The sequence below is a fragment of the Periplaneta americana genome, chromosome 16, assembly GCF_040183065.1.
Source record: "Periplaneta americana isolate PAMFEO1 chromosome 16, P.americana_PAMFEO1_priV1, whole genome shotgun sequence".
Lineage (NCBI taxonomy): Eukaryota > Metazoa > Arthropoda > Insecta > Blattodea > Blattidae > Periplaneta > Periplaneta americana.
In genome coordinates this window covers 162,350,018-162,365,534 of record NC_091132.1, presented here as the reverse complement: position 1 = coordinate 162,365,534, position 15,517 = coordinate 162,350,018, and the positions used below count along the sequence as shown (strand labels likewise).

General features: G+C 35.4%; 2 protein-coding genes across 2 annotated transcripts in view; both read right to left on the bottom strand.

The window, feature by feature from the left end:
• Positions 1 to 15,517, bottom strand: part of LOC138691425 (zinc finger protein 107-like) — a 104,897-nt gene that overhangs the window by 49,248 nt on the left and 40,132 nt on the right. The window lies entirely within an intron of this gene.
• LOC138691689 (zinc finger protein 239-like) lies at positions 392 to 13,639 on the bottom strand. The gene is made up of 5 exons (XM_069813936.1): positions 13,434 to 13,639; positions 11,907 to 12,007; positions 10,904 to 11,032; positions 7,185 to 7,267; positions 392 to 1,399 (listed from the first exon to the last, which is right to left on the bottom strand). The coding sequence occupies exons 2-5, from the start codon at positions 12,000 to 12,002 to the stop codon at positions 676 to 678; spliced, it is 1,032 nt and encodes a 343-aa protein (XP_069670037.1). The 5' UTR covers positions 12,003 to 12,007; positions 13,434 to 13,639; the 3' UTR covers positions 392 to 675.

The window sequence follows — 15,517 nt, the reverse complement described above, 5'->3', positions numbered from 1 at the left end:
GTCTTCGCTCTGAAATCTCACACTGTGATGAACAGAAGAGACGAATTATGCTGCGATTGTTGTCAAGGCATGACTGGCATACAGAATTACACAGCGTTTCCATATTACCAACTGTATTGTATTGTATTCTGACGGCTAATAAATAAATAAATACATACATACATACAAACTGGAAAATGTAAAATTAGGTAAAAATAGTTTCTAACGTGAAATTAGGTATTTTTAGGTTGGATAGAACATGTATTTCCATAATTCGTATATATACAACTTTTCTTCTGTATATATCATGAGGAACAAAATAGGTTTTTACCTAAAATCCGAGTTCTAGTGATAAGATATAACAGATAGAGGACGAGGAGAGCAGGCGAGTAGGAGGAAAAGAGAACAGGAGTGTAATTTCGTTTTTATTTCTGAGTAAATAAGGTGACATCATGAGTTGAGGTATTCGAAATATTCGCCGCTCCGGTATTGTGCACTTGTTCCAAGCATTTTAATAACGTCTTCCTCAGATTTTCCGATTCCGAAAATTTCTTTCAACGTACAAAACTCTTAAATCGTCTCTCAGCTACGTGCAGGAGGCGTAAATATGGAGAAATCCCGATTGTAAGACACTTTCCGCAGACATCGCAGTTGATAGGCCTTTCGCCGCTATGACAAATTTTTCATACTTCGAATTCAAGAGACCTTCCGCCTGTGTTCACGATTTTTGTGTTTTATCAAATTCGCCGATTCCGTAAAAGTCTTAACACACTGATCGCATTTATATGGTCTCTCGCCTGTGTGTACGCGGGTATGAATCCTTAAATGTCCCGCATGTGGGAAACGCTTACCGCAGACGTTGCATTTGAATGGCTTTTCGCTGGTGTGTACGACTGAGTGTTGAGTTAAATGACCGTATTGTGAAAAACACTTTCCACACCTATCACACATGAATGGTCTATCGTCAGTATGTGTGCGGGAATGCCTTATTAGTCCTCCACATTCCGTGAAACTCTTTCGACAGACATTGCATTTGAAAGGCCTTTCGCCTGTGTGTATGCGTTCATGTCTTTTCAGATATCCCGATTCTCTGAAAGACTTTCCGCATATATGGCACTGAAATGGCAATTCGCCTGTATGCAAGCGTGCATGTGCTTTGAGATATCCCGACTGCGATAAACACTTCCCACAGACATCGCATTTGAATGCATTTTTAAATCTGTGAGTACGAAAATGACGTTTCAGGAATTGCGATTTTAGGAAAACCTTGTTACAGACATCACACTTGAAAGAACTATGGCTCATGTCACTCCCAACTGAACCGTCAAGTCTGTAGGTGCGATGCTGTGCCAATTTGTCTTCTTCACGAGAAATGCCGTGGCATCCTGATGGCACACTCTTCTCAACATTACCCGGAATGCTGTAATGAAAATGAATCACTGTACACAAGATGAAATATAAGCATATTATATAAACACGCAGATGACCATAGAAAGTTAAATACGAAAATATTGAAGTAATTACTAAGAATAAAATACTGGATATGAATAATCGATAAACATATATGAAATAGAATAATATGAAGAATTGCCCGCAATGCTGTAATGAAAATGTATCACTGTACACAATAGAGATGGGTAAAAAAAAAGCTGGAACAGTTTATTTCAAACTGTTTCACAATTGAAACTGTTTCGATACGAAACAGTTTCGTGAAATAACCTGTTCCAACTGTTCCAAAGAGTGTTACACTGCTCCAACATTCCACATGGTTCCAAGAGATAAACAGTTCAATTTCTAAAGTTTTCCTCTTCTTTAGTGTTTGCAAAGGGCACGTGTAGCGCTATCATTGACCTCCAATCGAAAGTAGATATAATATTATCGATGTTCCACACGGCCTTCGTGCAACAGTAGCCTATGTAGGATCGCGCAATTTAATTGTACGAATCAAATTCCCTAATAAATCTGATATTAATTATTAGCTGTCCATTGATGGAGAATATGTTCATGGTGCCCTAACATAATGTTAATTATTAATCGGTTATACCACGAAAAATATCATTGGCTAATCTCATTGTTATTAAATTCTCCTAGGGTTATAAGCATTATTTTTACTAACATCGATTCATTTTGCATTGTAGTTATTTACTGCACCCTTAACAGTAACCTATGAAAAATGACTTTCGTTGTCATAATACACTGAACAGCTGATTTATAGACTATTCAAGTTGGATTCAAGGGCTTTGAAACATGTTCTCGAAGCAGATGAGAAGTTGAAACAGTTGGAACACTTGGAACAGTTGGCACTGATGCTGTAAACATATTCTTATGAAACTGTTATTTTGGAACAGTTTCGTTCATGAAACAGTTACAGTCGAAACGGTTTCTTAAAAAGAACAGTTTATCCCATCTCTAGTACACAATAGTCAATATAGTGAGATGAAATACAAGCATATTATATAAACACGCATATGACCACAGAAACAGTTAAATACGGAAATATGGAAGTTATTACTAAGATTAAACTAATGAATATGAATAATTGATAAATGAAGAACATATATGAAATAGAGAAATAAGATAGTACGAAGAACACGGGCAAGTGAAATCATTGCATACATAAATCACTAAACGAACTAAACCATTTTATTATAGACTAGCCCTACCCATGCGCTCCGCTGCACCTGTTAGAAATAAATATAAAGTAATTACATAATTAAAATAGGACGTTTGATCCAAGGAACATTCGTGTTTGATAGAAGGATAAATCGTTTAATATGTTACTTAATTTAAATTGTATTTCAATAATTAAAATGCGATCATTTTGGTCCAGAGACCACTCATTTGGTGCAATGACAATTCCTTTAACATGTTTTTAATTTTTATTACATGCAACCATAGTTTAATGAACATTGACATCATTTAGATTTAATGTGTATACTTTATATTACTTGCAATATGTTTGCATTGAATTATGAATAACTTAATTTTAACCCTTGTTTTCTACGTATTCAGTAAATGGCGCTTGGCCCACCATGGATCTGAACCCTTCAAATAACTTAAATTATATTATATTATATAAAAAGTATGTTGATGACGTATGTAACTTACTTAAACATTATTTTAAGAAATACAGGAAACGAATATACAGAATAGCCTATCAAGTTTTCTGTGCATAAGAAGCTATTTTAATCTTACCTATTATCAATTCAGTCAGAAGTTACTGTAATAACATTATAGCATTATGTCCATCTAGAGAAACTACACTTTCAAATGGTGAAATAATAATTAATTATACAAATCAGTTAATTTATCTTTCGATATTTCTTCATACAAACACAAAAACATTCTCTGTAAACTATGTTTCAATACTTTCGATTGTTGTTCTCCAAAGCCCCTTATAGACGAAGTCATTTTTTTTTTATTTCATTACACCGCCTTAGATGACAGTTATTTTAATTTTAAAACTCATTTATCTCATTAAAAATCAGTCCTATCAAAATTATTCAAAGAATAAAACTTATCGATAATTGCTTTTAAAGAAATTTTTGTTATGTAACATTTTTCACAAAAATCAATAATAAGCGAGATATTTTGATTTATTTAATTCAGGCCTCCTTATAACCCCTCTTTTAAGTAACGTATTTTGAATGCCATATAGCCTAAAATCTAAGTTACAACGAACTTAATTTATATTCTAATTTTCATCGAAATCCGTTCAGCCATTATCGCGTGAAAAGGTAACAAACATCCAGACAGACAGACAGAGATACAAACAAAAATTTCAAAAAAGCGATTTTCGGTTTCAGGGTGGTTAATTATATATGTTAGGACCAATTATTTTTGGAAAATCGAAAATTACCAGAAAAATTTCGGCTATAGATTTATTAGTATAGATGTTACATAAAAAATTAACAAACCAGGACAATTATACAGGCTGAAAAGTAATTAAACCGACAAACTCCGGGACACCAATATAATCACTTTCCTCTAATGTCATATTGTGGTGTGGTCCACACCTGTGGAGTAATGGTCAGCGCGTCTGGCCGCGAAACCAGGTGGCCCGTGTTCGAATCCTGGTCGGGGCAAGTTACCTGGTTGAGGTTTTTTTCGGGGTTTTCCCTCAACCCAATACGAGCAATTGCTGGGTAACTTTCGGTGCTGGACCCCAGACTCATTTCACTGGCATTATCACCTTCATTTCATTCAGACGCTAAATAGCCTAGTTGTTGATACAGCGTCGAAAAAAAAACCCAATAAAATAAAAAAAATTGTGCTGTGAGGCACTATTTCGCGAGGACACCACATCCTAATGTAACACAAACCATTGCCATGCTTTATTGCTTGAGTCTCTTATAAAACATTTACACATCAAAATCACTGCAAAATATGTTACTAAAGACACATGATACACGCGACCAGAGAATTGCATTGATACACTGGACGGTAAATTTGAAAATCTACTGTAAGCAACATGTTCGACTACAATACCACTGTGTTCATTGATACGCATGTACCAAAATTGTAAAGTTTCCGACTATATTATGTCTCTAGAAGTGAATTTGGAGCAACGAATGCTATGCTATTTTTGCAGAATAAAATACCTGGTAAAAAAACTGTACCCACTCGCAATCACGTTAGAACATTTGCAGTGCTGCACCAGAAAATACAGCTCAACTCGCATGCTGCGATGTGTGAATAACAGTGCAACTCAGAAAATATCAGCTACCAAAACTAGCAAATTTTCCATTGCATTATTTTAAATAGCATAGTTGCCAAAGTAGTTAAGAATAAGAGTGTTATTGATAATAAATGAAGGGTTCAGAGCCATAGTGGGCCAAGCGCCATTTATTAAAAACGGAGAAAGCCAGAGTTAAAGATAAGTGAATACCATAGTTTACTGAAGATTGACATATGATTTAGTCTGAATGTGTATACTTTATATTACTTGCCATATGTTTCCATTGAATTATGGTAATACCTTTATTTTAACCCTTATTTTCTACGGTTTTAGTAAATGGCGCTTGGCCCACTATGGTTCTGAACCCTTCAATTGAGAGACATTCTTCTGTTGGTTGTATAAGAAACATGTAAATTTGAATACTACATAAGACAGAAAAAATAAATAATTGGCGTGTTTGAACTGAGAGAATTCTTGTGGAATTTGTACACGCTGATTGCCATAACAAAGAATATGATTCGTATATTAAATTTTCAAGTACGGAAAAGGCTTTAACAATATTGACTTGGTAAAGATTAATTTTTGGTTCAACAAAATTATCTGTTATGGTAATCATTTCTTATTAATGGAGAAAAATTTGCTCTGGCGCAGAGGATCGAACCCGGGACCTTCAGTTCTATCACTGGGTGCTCTAATCACTGAACTACCAAAAATTAATCTCTACATAGATTATTCGCCTAACAGAGCATATGAAGGGTTCAGAGCCATAGTGGGCCAAGCACCATTCATTAAAAATGGAGAAAGCTAGGGTTAAAGTTAGGCTAATAACATTGTTTAATGAAGACTGACATATTATTTAGTTTTATGTGTGTACATTATATTACATGCTATATGTTTCCATTGAATTATGGTAATACCTTCATTTTAACTCTACTACCACTACCACTACTACGACCACGACCACCACCACTAGACCACCATCACCACCACTATTACGAGGGGGATCCAGGAAATAACGACCGTCTTGTTGTAATAATTAAAAAATATATATTTATTTGAAAAAACAAAGTCTGTTACATAACTGAAGCTTCCTTTACTTCTCTACATAATCACCACCTACATTTAAACATTTGTCGTATCTGTTCACTAGGTTTAGAATTCCCGTGTTATACTCCTCTGCCGCCAGTTCATTAAGCCAGGTGTTCACTGTCTTCTTCAACTCTTCATCACTTCCAAAACGCGTACCACCCAGAAAGTCTTTCAGCTTAGTGAAAAGGTGAAAAATCGCTAGGAGCAAGGTCTGGACTATAGGGTGGATGATCAGATTTCCCAACCGAATTGATCCAGCAATTCTCGAGTTGAAGCAGCAGTGTGCGGGCGGGCGTTGTCGTGAAGAAGCACAACAACTCCTCTCGAAAGCATTCCTCGCCTCTTGTTTTGGATGGCTCACCGTAGTTTTCGTAAAGTCTCACAATAACGATTTGCATTGATCGTAGTGCCTTTTGGCATGAAATCCAGCAAAAGAATACCTTTGCGATCCCAAAAGACAGTAGCCATGACTTTTTGTGTTGAGAGAGTCTGTTTGAATTTTCTCGGTTTCTTGGGTGATGAGGGATGATGCCACTGGCGTGATTGGCGCTTGGTCTCTGGGGTGTTGTGAGACACCCAGGTCTCATCACCAGTCACAATTTGATCAAGAAAGGCGTCTCCATCTGTGTGATATCGCATCAAGAATGTCAATGCTGAGGCCATTCTCTGAGTTTTGTGTTGGTCACTCAGTTGCCATGGAACCCATCGTGCACAGATTTTGTGGTAGCCAAGATATTGCAACACAGTTTCACCAAGCAAAGAACGAGAAATGTCAGGAAAGGCAATATGCAATTCGTCGAGTGATGTGCGCCTGTCTTGCAAGATTCTGTCGTTCACTTTAGTCTTCAGGTCTTCTGTGATGAGTGATGGGCGTCCGGGTCGAGTTTCATCGTGGACATTTGTTCGCCCATTGTTGAACATTTCGCACCATTTTCTCACATTTCTTTGATTCATTACAATATAACCATACACTTCTTTCAATTGCCGGTAAATTTCTGCAGGTTTCAAATGTCGGGCATTCAAAAATCGAATCACACTCCTCACCTCACAGTCGGTGGGATTATCAATCACGTCGTTCATTTTGAAGTAACACAAAATGCACAATGGCGACTTGTTGCAACCAGTACTCACAACGTTATGAGAACACATGTTAAGGAAGCCAGTTGACCTTCAAACAAGGAAGGGGAGTCAGCTGCGCGGCTGGTATGCGCGAACGGTCGTTATTTCCTGGATCCCCCTCGTAGTATCATAAAAGTTATGAGAATGCTGATATGACTAAAACTTGTGTCATTTCAAGACCAAAATATATATATGCCATTCATATGTATAACCACACCCATATATTGAATAGGAAATGGTATCACACATTAAAAATTCAAGTCATCATGTAAATGAAACTGTACAGAGATAGAAGACAAAACTTGTACATTACTCTTACCTCTCAGTCAACATTTCATCCTCCTTTAAAGATAGTACCAGTGTCTGATTCTGCTGAATTCTGTCCAGATCAAATGAATTTTCCTGCAAAAGTGAGTAGACCATCTAGTTAATTGGTATCCTACGTCATGGATTTCACACTTCCAATCCTGAAGTCTAAGCAAATTATTCATTAAGGCTGTAATGCATTTTATTCAATATCGAACTTCTTCATTCAAACTGCTTTGATTTATATCCTACCTGTGTTTCAAAGCATATTGGGTTAAGTATAGTAGCAGTGATATTTATTTATTTAACCTGGTAGAGGTAGGCCCTCTCTGCCCCTCTACCAGGGGATTATAACTATAATATGAAGAATAACATTACGATTCATATTAAATTTACAATTACAATTCATATTAAATTTACAATTACAATAAGATTACCTGATTAATGAAAGCTAAACAAATTATCATAGAAGTTAAGAACAAAGAATAAATTGTATTTACTGAATTACAAATTAAACCTACAATAACAGAATTGTATAGTGATGAACAAGCCGCGGATCTACAGGCACTAAAACAACTGAAATAGGCAGGCAAAATAGACATTCAAAATTGTAAAATAGGCATTTAAAAAGGCACTAACAAATGTCTAATTCTTAATGGCTAACACGACCATAGCGTAGCATTATACACTACTTTCTATAGGAATGTCATTATGGCAGTGAATAATTAAATATTCGTCCAAAAGTTGTAATGAGAATGATTGGGAGAAACTCCCTTCCACTTCATATGAAGTGATGGGGCAATTCTTCAATCAGTTAGGGACGAAACCAGTAGGATGCAGTAATGTCAATGTATTTTCCAATCAGTGCTTCTGATGACTTTTGCTTTGGCATATCTCCACGGTATACTTCACGTATCACAGCAGAAAACTCAACTCCATACTCAATTCACAAAACGGATACAGTTTAAAACAACTACTCTAGTGAACTACCACAATGATTCATGCGGCTTTCGAAATATATATTTTCTTATTGGTTGATTTTAAATTATTCGATTTCTCCGCGCTCTGGTGGCAGGAAAATGTAACACACAGAATTATCGGGTTCTATATTACTTCCCCCTGCTAGATACAAAAGAAACAAATTACAAATACAAAAAATATCGGTAAAATGGTCAGTAAATTCAAGTTAAATATATAATACGGATATTTAGGCAATTTTTACGCATTTATAAGGAAATAGGTATTTACTAGTTAAATAGGCAATTATAGGCACTATAGAATTCGAATATAATAAGACTCACAATGTCTTAAAATGGATATGTAACCTAAAATCTTCCGCCTTCAGATTAAGGATTAAAATAGGCATACAGGCATAAATCCGCAGCTTAGTGATGAAATTACCGGATATTGAAATATTTTGTGATAGATTAAGAGAACTATTTACAAGGTACCATGTGTGAACGAGTCTCAATTACTGACCAAGTGCCTAGTAAGATTGCATTTTAATTCAATTTTTATTTCGACAGTCCCTGATGCTAGCAGGTAGTAAATTCCAGAGTCTTGGCAGGGCTATTGTGAAAGAGAATGAGTATGAGGAGGTGCGATGGGATGGTATTGTTTCATGGCGAGAGCGTGTGTTCTGATTGTGGTGGGAAGAAAGGTAAGTGAAGCTAGACAACAGGTATGAAGGAATAGAAGAGTTCAAAATTTCGAAGAGAGGTGAATGTAAATTTCTTTTCTTATGCATGCATCGTTAGATGTTGAAAGTGAATGAGGATTTGATCAATATGGCGCAGTGGACACGACAAAAGAAACCAAGATTGGATATAAGTTAATAAATAATTTAATATAACTGAATAAGGAATACTAATACATATAAATGCCTAATATATAATAATTAAGTAAAATTATTAGAACTGACAACTGTAACGAAAACCAATCAAGCACAGAACCTTCCAAAATAAGTAAAACTGTGCTGAAGTACAAAAGCCAGAAATTATATACTGGCTTTTCAGAATAATAAAATATAATTCTGTATAGTACTTTAATAGTACATTATGCAACGAGCCTATAATGAAAGTAATTAAGAAGTGAGTATGGATATTTATGAAACGAGCGCAAGCGAGTTTCATAATTTTCATACGAGCTTCTTAATTACCATTATAGGCGAGTTTCATACGACTTTTTATGCTCGACCATATTTCTAACTTGATATTATTAATTTTTTAGCAATGTCCCGTATGTTGTGAGATGTGCGCAGACGCGAAAGTATTGATTTTTTCCGGGAACAGATGTCCACATTGACCTTGCTAGGCCATAAGAACCTACACAGATAACATTGAAATTAAATTAGACATTGAAAAACGAGATGACAAATTGAATTTATTTGAATATTATTTACAATTAACGCTAATTATTATAGTAACAGATCATAACCTTCTGCGACAGTATTGGATTTCCAGCCTCCGTGACTTTTCGCTAATTCTCTTTCGATTGCATATCCGAGAATAATCGATACTTGCGGTTTTATAACGGTAGAAAGCTGACCTGTCATTGGCTGAACAGTTGTAACGTGAGTCGTCATTGGCTGAAAGACCTGACCTTTAATGAGTAGGTGTACTTTAATGACATGCATTAAAGGTCTGCTACCAGGTGTATAATTACTACATTTCGGCATGGTCGAGCATAAAATTACTTATGACACCAAACCAATAAACGAGGCTTTACCTCTGAATGAGTCTCAAGCTACCAAACCAAATATATATGCTCCTATTCTGTAACATCGGAGCTAGCCAGCATCCCCTGGCTCCCCATTCTAGGTGACCTTCTTAGTATAGGTCTAGATCGCGAGTTAGTCTTAGAATTCGCCCATCCAGCAAGACTTGTTTCCCCTCTCCTTGCTTACCTGTGTACCCGTGCTGCTATGACATAGTGGAAGGATAGGACATGCCCATAACTTTGCGCATGAAGTGTCGCTGATGAGTCTGAGCCGTTATACACGGCTCAGTATTGAAATCCGTAATAATCAAGACTCAACGTTGAAAACATGTGCTTGTTGTAAACAGAGATACTGCAAATTATGTAACCGAAATTTGCTACAATATTTGAGGTAAATAAATATGTAAAGAAAAGTTGGAAAAAATGATACATTATGACCACACATATCATTGTTGAAAGTTTCATTTTGCCAAAATGCAGATTTCGAAATTTATGTTTTTGTCAGATGAGACATAAAATCAGTAGCAGGAATAGCAGTGGCAGTAGTAGCAGTATTAGTTAGAGTATTGCTAGTAGTAATGGTAAGAGCATCAATAGTAATAGTAGTAGTGGTAGTAGTAGTAGTAATAATAGTAGTAGTGGTATTAATACTAACGGTATTTGCATTAGGAGTATTAGTAGCAATAGTAGTGGTGGTAAAATTTTATTTTTCACCTGACATAATTAGGAACATTAAATTCAGACGTTTGAGATGGGCAGTGCATGTAATACGTATGGGCAGATCCAGAAATGGATATAGAGTGTTAGTTGGGATGCCAGAGGGAATAAGACCTCGAGATGATTCTCAGTTACCTACCAGTAATATAAGTTTGATAAATATTATTTTATTTCAAATCTAAAATGAAAATGGTTAAAATTTAGTAAATATTGAAAAAAAGAGAACGATATTTTTAATGGTTTGATATACTAAAATACAGAGCCACTAAATCTGTATACAAACAGTAAAACACTTACCTCTACGTCACATTTCACTGTAGGAAAGATAATAAGCACTGGACTGACTTCAATTTTTATCTCTGATGTGAGACAATAGTTGTGGTCCATCTTTATGCGCATTGCTTGGAGATCCAATAAATTCCTGTCCTACAGACCATAAAGATATAAATTAATTATTCACTTAACCTATTTTGAAGTCGACTTCAGTATTAAAATATTAAACGTTATGTTTTATTTAACGACGCTCGCAACTGCAGAGGTTATATCAGCGTCACCGGATGTGCCGGAATTTTGTCCCGCAGGAGTTCTTTTACATGCCAGTAAATCTACTGACATAAGCCTGTCGCATTTAAGCACACTTAGATGCCATCGGCCTGGCCCGGGATCGAACCCGCAACCTTAGGCATAGAAGGCCAACGCTAACTTCAGTGTAATAACCATCGCTCTGCTCCTGGATGGCTACTTCTTTCAACACAGAGGGAAATTACTTCTTATATGGAGACTCGAATGAACGCACGGTAATTTGCTAGGAGACGTTGCATATAGACCACTTTTACACTAAACCTAACCTTAGTGTATACAACGTATACTAAAACACTTACCTAACCTAACCTGTCACAGATTAAGGAAAAGATTAGGTTAGGTTAGGTTAGGTCAGGTCAGGTCAGTTTAGGGTTTTAGTATATATTGCAAAAAACGAATTTTAGGTTTAGTGTAAAAGTGGTCTATATGCAACGACGTCTCCTAGCAAATTACCGAACGCACATATCATACCGCCAGTCCAAAACATGACGCCTTATGCCACACAGATACGAAGTGGGACTCTAACTTTAGTCTACTGCTACTGAATATAAAGTGAGAAACGTATGCTTTGCTATGACTATCACACAAACACGTATGCTTTCCTATGACTATCACACAAACACGTATGCTTTCCTATGACTATCACACAAACACGTATGCTTTCCTATGACTATCACACAAACACATAAAAAATATATAGCAAAATTTTTCTGTTTACCTCTGATAAAGCCATATTATCTTCTGTGTTATATATGTTATCATGTGATTGTAAGCCCAATGAACCAGCTTCAGGTTCCATCTTGATCACATTCATCACAACTGAAAGAAGAGGTTCACAGAATCTGAGGTGTTGATAACTTATGGTCTACAGATTCCTATGATCTACAAAGTCTTAAATTTCTAAACATATCCAAAATTAGTACTGAGCTATACAAAAATATGTATTATTTTTTATTCATATTTATTTGTCAGCCAACTTTACAATTCATAGTTACGGTGGACCTTTACATTTTTACTTTCCGATTCAGCATTAATATATAGGCCTACCCACATACCACTCTTTTATGTTAATAGGGCCTATATTCATTTGCCAAGTATGTCCTGATTACTTTCTACCCTTCTGTTTTAACTGAATTTCTATCTATTCTTCGTCTATCCTCTTCTATTCTCTCTAATACCTAGACTGTCTCCCTTCCATTTCTCCCTTATTAAATATTGCATAATTCCTTTCCTTAATTATTCGTATTATTTTTTATTCTCCAGTCTCAAATCCATACTCTAAAGTTAAACATTCTTTCCAGCTACTTTCTCCTAAATTATTTGTATACATTTCCATTTTTTTATTTTACAACACTTACAGTACTTATTATTTCACTATTATTCTCCCCTCCATATATTTACAAGTACTTATCTCTTACTCATCGCTCCAACTACTAAATTTCCTCTTTTATTACCTGTTTCCGTATACTTATATCTAGACTACTATATGGAATATAATACTCAGTACTGGTACCATTATAACGAAAAATTCACCGATTTTATTACAGGTAACTCTAAAGACAAATAATTTCCTACGAAGAGTGCAAGTTATATCAGCTATACGGGATTATTGTCGGAACTAGCCTATACATTTGTGTAGGGAGAAAGCTACATCATACATCAATTTTTATAAATACCGTACACATAATATATCCCACAAAAGGGGGGGCCATGTATCTGACAAACCGAGTTAACATGATAATCATCATGAAACGTAAACAGACTGTGACCAGTGTTTTTATTGTCAATGTTTGTTTATTGCTTTGCTGTCCCATTCACAAGGTTAATATGGAATCTTAGTATATCTAGCCTGCTGACGAAGAATCATGCATAACTATCTCAGGTAACGATGCATACCTTCTGCAATTGTGCAAAAGCACTGATCGCTGCCTTCAGACTTCTTCTGGAGGAATCGATAAAAGTCTTCATTTATCCATTAATTCGCATTGAACATGAAACTTTTGTATAAAACCAGGAATATCATTGCAGTATACTAAGATACCTTTCTTGTGAAACACAGACAATAAATTCCTGTTCCGGTGTCAGCAAATTCATTTCTTTTAATCTGGAGTATAATAGTACGGTCTTTTCGTTGAGTAACCATAAATCTCTCAATAAATTATTGAGTTCAAATCGGTAAACTCTTCAGGACTTTACTTTCTACATCAGACTTTTCGTAGAACAATAAAATAATTTACATACGTACCTTACGTTCTAACTGTTATAAGAATACTGTCGGTACCTATAGCCGAAGCAATGATTTGAACGTTCATTGGTAACGATTCGGTAGTTATATTCTAGTATTAGCATAATACAACTAAACCTACTGAATTATAAAGGCATTCAATAAAACCTACACATGCTAGTAAGGTAATACCTAAGCTTTGGTGTTGTTGCGCACACGGCTTCCTGGATTCTAATACTTTGTTAAAAATTAGAAAAAAGCCTCATAAAATAAACATTTATAACACAGAATCGCACTATAATTTCTCAGCTGTTGTTTAGTCAACTGTCCGAAGAAGATCTGAAGGATCTGAATGTCACAAGTGATACCAAGAAAGCACAATTTATGATGCAACTAGTCCAGGAAAGTAATGGGGTAGAGTGGTTAGTTTCTTTCCCTCATCATTGCATGCATCGCAGATTAGGTACATATTAGGCTACACTAATTAGACTTCAGATGCATAGAAACAATTGTTCTTCCTCTGACACCTATCGTCAAATAAGATGTATTGCCTGATAACTGATATAACCTACATATCAGCCAGAACCTCAATCAGAGGTACTAAGAAATTGTAAAAGAGAAAAACTGTCTCTCTTTTGGTTTAGTTGCTCTATAGCCTAGAATTGCCAAATTGGAAAACTGTTGTTTGACTACGAATCAGAAATAATTTAATGTTGATCTAAATGAGGGGTTGGAAAGCAATGGTGGATTGTTAATGTTTAGGTGAAGGGTTTGGAATTTTTCCATTGCTGGTTGTCACAATAAAAAAAATTAAGACAACGTTTCGAAGGGTGGTTCTCCCTTCGTCTTCAGGTGGAAGGAAGGAGAGAAGAGAAAAAAACCTATCCCAACAATAGGTTTTTTCTCTTCTCTCCTTCCTTCCACCTGAAGACGAAGGGAGAACCACCCTTCGAAACGTTGTGTCTTAATTTTTTGATTGTGACAAACAGCAATGGAAAATGTCCAAACCCCTCACCTAAACATTAAATAATTTAATCTCATAGGGATTTGCAGCAATATATGCTTTTCGTGTAAGAATCAATGAACTTAAATACCAGTTCTGTTAAGAGGTATTTCAGTAGCATAAATAATGTTGTGAACGTTCAGAGATAGCGATTCGATAATTAAGTGCTGATATTAGCGCAATACAATTAGACTTATTGAAGGATAGAGGAACGAAAATAGTAGAAAAGTAGCTCCTGTAATTGAAAAAAGTCAGTCAAATGAGTAATGATGGTACCACCGAACACGGACTTGAGCTGCGACTAAATACAGGAACACAGTTCACTAATACGCATGCGCGGGAATGATGTCACATGCAGATGATATAGGTTAACAGAAAAAGTGTGGGACACAAGCCCGCCACATAGCGTAGCCACCTTTCGAAAGCAAAAAGTATGGACACAATACAAATAGTAGTGGGAGGATGTGGAATATATACCGTTATTGGTCCTTTTTCAATATATATGTAATATCAATCTTCTTAATGAAAAGTGATTCATACCTATGTACATAATGGATAAAGAAGCATAAAGAAATATGACCAATTTAAATAATATTATTCACTCATTAATAGTTTTCTGCCCAAGAGCGGGTCTTTCACTACAAATCCAGCATTCTCCAGTCTTTCCTATTTAACATTATCTATAGATTATTATAATACATCATGAAAAATGGTCAATTTCAAATAAAAATACAATTAACCTATGCCAGACCTTAGCAATATTTCACTATCATCTATATAAGTCACATGCAGTATATAATTTAATCTACAATGTAATCTACAAATTAGTAATTTATGTGCATTATTCTGTATAATATAAGCAAATGCTCATATTTATAAACAAATAATTATGTTAAACATTACCTTATTATTTTTCTTACTGCTATTCCTCCACATTTGCTTCATTAGTTCTGTTTCCTTCCATTTCCACTATCCTCTTCACTATAGTCCGTTCTTTATTTAAATTTGTCAAAACATTGTAGATCTACTATAAATCTGAACACAGACTGTTACTTATTATCGACTACTTCGAACAATATTCAAACCAAAAATCACACTCAAT

What these genes read in the sequence shown, in the direction of transcription:
- LOC138691689 (XM_069813936.1), bottom strand. Translation starts at nt 12,002, where the DNA reads ATGAATGTGATCAAGATGGAACCTGAAGCTGGTTCATTGGGCTTACAA. An exon ending in CAGTGAAATGTGACGTAGAG is followed by an intron (nt 7,268 to 10,903) that starts GTAAGTGTTTTA and finishes TCACTTTTGCAG; the next exon opens with GAAAATTCATTTGATCTGGA. An exon ending in GATGAAATGTTGACTGAGAG is followed by an intron (nt 1,400 to 7,184) that starts GTAAGAGTAATG and finishes TTTTCATTACAG; the next exon opens with CATTCCGGGTAATGTTGAGA.